Consider the following 7,407-nt stretch of genomic DNA (forward strand, 5'->3'; position numbering starts at 1 on the left):
CACCGCTGGGCACGCGTCTTTGTGTTTTTCCTTTTCCTGTCTGTGTTTTCATATTAGAAATGTTGGGTTTTTTTGACAACAGAAACTGTCACAATTATTTTCCAAGTAGACCAAACCTTTCAGGAACTGTTTCTTTTGCTGACAAGCGTTCGCTGTTCTTTGTTCGCTTTAAAAGGTGAGTTAACAGAAATGACAACTCTCTTTTTTTTTCCTCCAAAAACAGAACAAACCATCCCTGGGGTAAAGAAGAAAAAGAAGAAAAAAAAAGAAATATAACAAAAGAGAAGGTTTTAAAATGTGCAGAGCCGGTCCTATATAATATATAATATATATTATCTACACTGTAAAAAAAAAAAAAAAACAAACAAACATAAAAAAACAGTATTATTCCGGCAGCAGGGGCGCCAAAAAATACTGTTAAATTACGAAAAATAACCATCTCATAAAAATACGGTAATTTTCCATAATTAAAATACAGTTTTTTGCCCTAACTTTACATGAGATTTTGCCTATTTTTTTTTTTTTTTTTACTTTTTAATGTTTAATAAAGAATATTTACATGTATTAAAACAATCCAATTCCCTATAAAATATATATATAAATAATTTTCAATGAGACTCAGTTGTCCAATCCACTGATAAAAACTGTATTTGGACAGTTTATCAGTGCTTATACATGTTATACATTCACAAAAATACATTTATTAAACATTTTTGTTGTGAAACCTCCTGTAATTACACAAGATATTTGTCAATTAACAAACGAGTCTGGTTCAACTGACAGAACTAATACTTCTGTTACTGTTAACTGTCAGTAATTTTATCTGGTTTTATTTTATTTTTTTTTACAGTATTAAACTTTAAATTAACAGTTTAATCTCATAAATAGAAAAGAAATATTTGTGAAATTACGATACATTTGCAAATGTATTTGAACTGTATTTTTCTATGAAAAAAGAAAAAATTTCTTTTAAAAAAACTGAAATGTTTTGGTTCTTCACAGTTACAGTTTTTTCATGTTCTTTTCCATTTGACATGTTAAATAACAGTCTGTTTTTGTCATTTCATTGATATTTTCCTGTATCTGAAAAATACAGGAAAAATCTGTCAAATAAACAGTGAAAATTCTGTTAAATTACAGATATTTTTTACAGTGTATCTTCTGTTTTATCTGGACTGTCCAGCAGCGCTCTGTTGGACGCTGGACCACACACTTTCATAATTCAGCTGCACTTTGGGTTTTAATATTAATAATTAACATTCACAGGATTTGGTTTGTGCTTTTGCATGTATTTGCTTTCAGATCCAGTGTAAAGTCAGGGCTCCTTCCAGATGAATCACCCCTGAAATGTCCATTTTTGGCACTTCACTGAATTTAAATAACCTGCTGTTATGTCTCAAATATTCAGCTGAGTCTTTGTCTATTTGGAAAGAGGAGGGTTCAAATTATACTACTATACATATCTCATCACTGTTGGGTGGAAACCTCGTAAGTCCATTTTTGGTCTTTTTTTTTTTTTTTGGTCATAAAACAAATTCTATTGATCAGTCTTCATGTTGGTCTGAGTTACAAATATTTAACCCGTGAACATTGTGGAAAACAGCTTGTGACGACATCTAAACTCCATATACATTGTCTGTACAGTTTCCTTAAAAATAACCATTTTGGACATAAGAGGTTTCCACCTGACAATGGCAAGATATCTATCTATACCTACTGTATATCTATATCTATATCTATATCTATATTTATAACTATATCTATATCTGTATGTGCTCCTATTTGAACTCCATGAACCCATCTGCAGCAGAATGACTCTGAACGTCTGCCAACACATTTTAAAACAGAGAAAACTGAAGAAAACATGACTTTTCTGTCAAATCTATTATTAACTGAAACTACAACCTTATTTTACTCATGTCACTTATTTTTCATATTTTATTCATTTTGATTCATTTGGCTGTTTTTGTTCATTGAATGATATTGTTCAAATGAATGATATTTAATCTTGTGATTAATCACAATTAATCCACAGTAACCCTGTAATTAATCTGATTAAAAATTGTACTGTTTGACAGCACTTTTATATAAACAGGATGGGGAAGCAAAATTTACAATGACCATTTAGTTGTTTTTTCTCAGCAGACACTACGTCAGTTGTTTTGAACCCAAACATATACTGATGTCATAATCATACCTAACACTATTATCCATACCTTTTCACAAACTTTTGCCCATATGAGTAATCAGGAAAGCAAACGTCAAAGAGTGTGTGATTTGCTGAATGCACTCGTCACACCAAAGGAGATTTCCAAAATAGTTGGAGTGTCCATAAAGACTGTTTATAATGGAAAGAAGAGAATGACTATGAGCAAAACTATTACCAGAAAGTCTGGAAGATACTATTAAAGAAGAATGGGAGAAGTTGTCACCCCAATATTTGAGGAACACTTGCACAAGTTTCAGGAAGCGTGTGAAGGCAGTTATTGAGAAAGAAGGAGGACACATAGAATAAAAACATTTTCTATTATGGACATTTTCTTGTGGCAAATAAATTCTCATGACTTTCAATAAACTAATTGGTCATACACTGTCTTTACATCCCTGCCTCAAAATATTGTACATTTTGCTTCCCCACCCTGTGTGTGTGTGTGTGTATATATATATATATATATATATATATATATATATATATATATATATATATATATATATATATACACACACACACACACACACACACACACACACATATATATATATATATATACACACACACACACACATATATATATATGTATATATATATATGTGTGTGTGTGTGTGTATATATATATATATATATATATATATGTATGTGTGTATATATATATATATATATATATATATATATATATATATATATATATACATATACATATACATATACATATACATATATATATATATTTATTTATTTAGTTAGTTAGTTAGTTAAAAAAAAGTGTGACCTAACTCAGAGCATGTTTTCTATTTTCGATTCTTCCAAATAACCACTGTTTGCTTTTACTTCTGCTTTGCACATTCTTGTCCTTCTCTTCATGAGGTGGTCAGCTGACCTGTTCTCCAACAGTCTGAAGGAGTTCCAGTGATGCTGAGCGCTGGTTGTTCATCTGAGGTCCATCTGACGTCAGTGACATGACAAGGGGAGTCCAAACTTAGACTGGTCGTGTATATAGACAGTAAATAAAATGTAAAAGAATGGAATATTACAAAATGGTAAATTCATACAAAACAGACTTGCTCTAACAGATCTGTGCATCACAGCAAAACAAATAAACCAATAAATGTGTTTTCCTCCAGTGTCATTTCCTCGTTGCAAGCCCGGATTAACCATATGGGCAACTGGGCAATTGCCCAGGGGCCCGCGACCTCTGAAGGGCCCTGGGTAGCTCGGGCATAACGAAAATATCTGGTTATCTTTTGCTTATAAATGAAACTGTCCGCTGCCCGGAGCCATTGCACTGCACAGAAACCCTGCTCCTGCCTGTCTGTGACCGTGAGCTGAGACCCTCTCCTCATTGGTCAGTCCAAAAAGCCAATCAGCGGTGACGCAAATCAACGTGCGTGCACTGAGCGGCATGTGAGACGTCAAGAACTACGCGACATACGCGAATCAAACATTGCAAACATGGAGAAGCAGCTAAGTGGGAAGTTTAGTATTGGTCAGATAAGTATTTCTTTGAGAGAAATCGACGGTTTTCCAGATGTTTATATCAGTGGCGATTTCTCTCAGACTGCAGTGGAAGCCCGGCTTCCCCTAAAATGATGAAAATTAAATGGTTAAATATGTTCGGTTGTGTTGACATTTTATTGACTACAAATGTGTTCGAACACGTTCATCTCAAAGACGAGTTCGTTCAGAATCAGCTTTATCACAAACCAACGGACGCGATGTTGGTCACTTCTCATACATTCCCGTTCCGCTGTTTTCTCCTCCATCTCTGCTCAGTGCATTTGTCCACAGACTGTGTCCACAGACTGTGTCCGTAGACTGTGTCCGTCTGTGGGCTTCAATGGGACTGAGTGGAACAGTTTTTTTCATTGCGTCAAAACTGGACGGTAATTGGATAAATGCCACGATGTTGTCCCGCCCCCGGACACCGGGTGTCTCTGCGGGTGAATGGAGCTGTGGGCGGAGCTCGAACGGGCTATGCCAGAATCCCACGTGCTGATTGGAGGATCGGTCGAAAGGCTGAATCCCGTTTGATTGACAGCTGTTTTCAGATCTACTCCTTCACTGACACAGTTCATTTTAATACCGTCACACATTCTGCTGGGAAATCAAGAGAGAAAGTACTACGAAATTACTCGTTCATTTCTTGCACTGTAAATAAAACACACTCATTGGACTTCCTTGTTTCAATTTAACATAGTTTCAGCGTTTTCTTGTTTCAGTTCCATAATTTAATCATTTCTTGTTCGAGTTTAATATCGTTTTGTAGATAGTTAAATCAGTCAGACTGTCGGCTAGGTCGGAGTGAAAGGAGCATCTGTAGTTTAAAAAGGCTGAAGTCTGACACCCACAACACACTGAGCCAAGGCAATCTAAGCAGCCTAGGTCTGATGGATACTGAGAGGACACTGGTCCAGTCCCTGAAAAGACGCCTACTTGGTACGATAAGGTTACTGAGCATTTTCTTAATTCTTTTTTTTTTTTTTTTTTTTTTTTTTTTTTTTTTTATGTAAGCCGACAGTGAGCTTCCCCTGTGTAAAAGACGAGCAGCCGGCACTGGTTTATAGTATTTAGTATATGTAGTATTTAGTATTAAAATGTTTAACCCTTGCCTTGACATGCCTTGAACTGTGATGTGTTTTCTGTTTAAAAGTTAAACTGGGACCAAAATGTTTATTTTAGCAGATTATACTGCATTATATTTATTTTTTCCTTGTGGTGGCTCCATGAAAATGTTGAGATATGTTTATTGTTGAGAGAAAGCAGATTTCAAGATGTTTACATTGCACTTACTTTAACTCTCTTGTTGAATTCTGAGGTGACAAGGGGATTTCTGTTTAAAATTCATATCTGATTCTATCAGATTATGTTTGTGTTTTGTCTGTGGGCTTTTTCTGACGATTCAATACATTTGTGTTGGCAAAAAGTGTTCTTAAATAAATACTGGATACTTTGGAAATGGTTTATTTATTTTTTGTGAAAATGGAGGACACTTCCCTCTCTTTCTAAAGTAGTGGATCAATTTTAGATTATACTGATGCTAATGTGTTTTGTTTTCATATCATCATGTGCAAGTGAGTGGCCTTGACAAGAGGCTGTAGTGGTGCACTTATAGTTCTACGAGCATTTACACATTTGTACATCAAAATGCAATTGATAATAGTTAGATATTGGAGTATGGGGTATGTTTACATATATTCCTGGAACTTATTCTGTATTTTGCCAGATTATAGGGATCCTGGGGTTGTGATGATGGGGCCCTTGAATATTGTTGCCCAGGGTACAATGAAGTGTTAATCTGGCCCTGCCTCGTTGTCATTATTTATCGATCAGGACCTTCATCAAACATTTATTAACCAATTTTCACAACCAGCGTCTAAACCAGACCAGGGTGATGTAAGGCCTGAGGGCCACATGCAGCCCAGTAGCAGACCCTAACTGGCCCACATGAGGTCACTGGCAGATTAAAAGTCAATGCAAACATATATCACTGTAACAGATGCACCCAATACAGTGACACTGCTTTTATTTGGAAGGGTCTGCTAAATGAACCAGTTTTCACACCTGCTGTCCGTCCTTAGCATCAGGCTGATGCACCGATGGGTCTGTGGTTCAGTTTCAGCCCATGAACATGTCAGCTATCACCAAAAACAGAAAGACTGATTCACAAGCAGAGTTTCAACACCACATAGACTTCTAAGTATTTCTACACTGAAGTCAGAGATACAGAAACAGAAACGGAACCGACTTATGCAAACAAACACAGCTACATACAGTAATGTTTGTCATGTAAAGTTAATGTGGAGCTGGTTTTGCACATTTTCAAAAATGTTTTGTGAATATTCATTAAATATTTGTATTCAGTCCTCCACATTTTCATTGTATTGTTTCATTTGCTGTTTTTACAGATCTATACTGAGCAGAGCTGCAGGTGGATGGGTACATATGTATTATTAACAACAGTCAAAGTTTGTCCTGTGGCTCCATCAGAAAATGAACTGCCGCCCCTGAACTAAACACATGCTTCTCCTCTCATCTGTTATTCACAAACATGGGAAAAAAAACCCAAAAACCTGGTGATGCTGAGTATGAGGACACACAGGACCCTGTTTAGATCTAAAGGGTCCACACTGGTCTGGACTGGTTCAACCTGGTCCTTACCGTACTGGTCTACATATGGTAGACCTGGTCCTTACCGTACTGGTCTACATATGGTAGACCTGGTCCTTACCGTACTGGTCTACATGCGGTCCCCTTACCGTAGATCTTCTGGATGCCCTGCAGGTCGTCCAGGGGCAGTTTGAAGTTGTGTGTGTCCATGTACTGGTAGAACGGAGCCATGATGGCGCTGGGGTCGTTGGAGTGTTCCAAACCCAAGGCGTGACCCAGTTCATGGACGGCCACCAGGAACAGATCATTACCTGAAGACGACAGAAGAGAAGAAGAGAGGAAGTAAACGAGTGAATGAAGGGAAATGGACAGAGCGAAGGAGAGTCTGTTTCAGATGTCAGACATGATGATGCAGCCGTCGCCTTCAAATGAAACTGAACCGAGAAAACAGAGTTTCATTAGATCTGGACGGAACTGTATTCTGGAAGTGATGCTTCAGGTGGATTTTCAGAATGAAAACACAAGGTAATTATCTGAAGTCAAATAAGGCATGATTTTTTTAATTTGACCGGTGAAAAATATTTTTGGCCGGTAAATTTTTGGAGGTCACTAACCAATAGCAGATGAGATAAAAAATGTAATTTGACACCCTGAGTGTTACACCGTGGACTGCTGCTTAAACAGACGATCTGAACTGAGGAGGAAAAAGGACACAAACGTTTTTATCATTTCCAAGATGACATTCTTTAAAGAGCTCTAAAAACACAAGAACTAACCCAGCCCAAATCTACGACAGCATATTACATAAGAAAATAAAAACACTGTGACTACAAGAACAAAGTGGTTATTTAAGGAGAATAAAGTCGTAGTTTTAAAAAAACTCATTATTTAAGGAGAATAAAGTCATTATTTAAGGAGAGTGAAGTGGTTAAATAAGGGCTTTATTCTGGTAGTGACAGTGTTTTTCTTTTCTTCGGTGGCTCTAATGCGCTGTCGTACGCCTCAGCTGGTGGAACTGAAAACCTCAGCGCTGTGTCTGAAAAGTCTTTCCCACTTGTTCTGTACAAAAGCCACAGTTGTGC

The 7,407-nt window shown here is 36.7% G+C and overlaps 1 protein-coding gene across 1 annotated transcript in view; it reads right to left on the reverse strand.

The window, feature by feature from the left end:
- The window catches only part of mmp24 (matrix metallopeptidase 24), a gene marked incomplete at its 5' end in the record, with an annotated part of 30,734 nt that extends 24,024 nt beyond the window's left edge, over positions 1–6,710 (reverse strand). The window contains one exon of the mRNA XM_030135031.1: positions 6,475–6,710. Within this exon, the coding sequence (XP_029990891.1) occupies positions 6,475–6,710 (236 nt within the window). The remainder of the gene's footprint in view (positions 1–6,474) is intronic.
- Between the last annotated feature and the right edge of the window lie 697 nt (positions 6,711–7,407).

This window comes from Sphaeramia orbicularis, chromosome 5 (genome assembly GCF_902148855.1).
Source record: "Sphaeramia orbicularis chromosome 5, fSphaOr1.1, whole genome shotgun sequence".
In the NCBI taxonomy this organism is placed as follows: Eukaryota; Metazoa; Chordata; class Actinopteri; order Kurtiformes; family Apogonidae; genus Sphaeramia; species Sphaeramia orbicularis.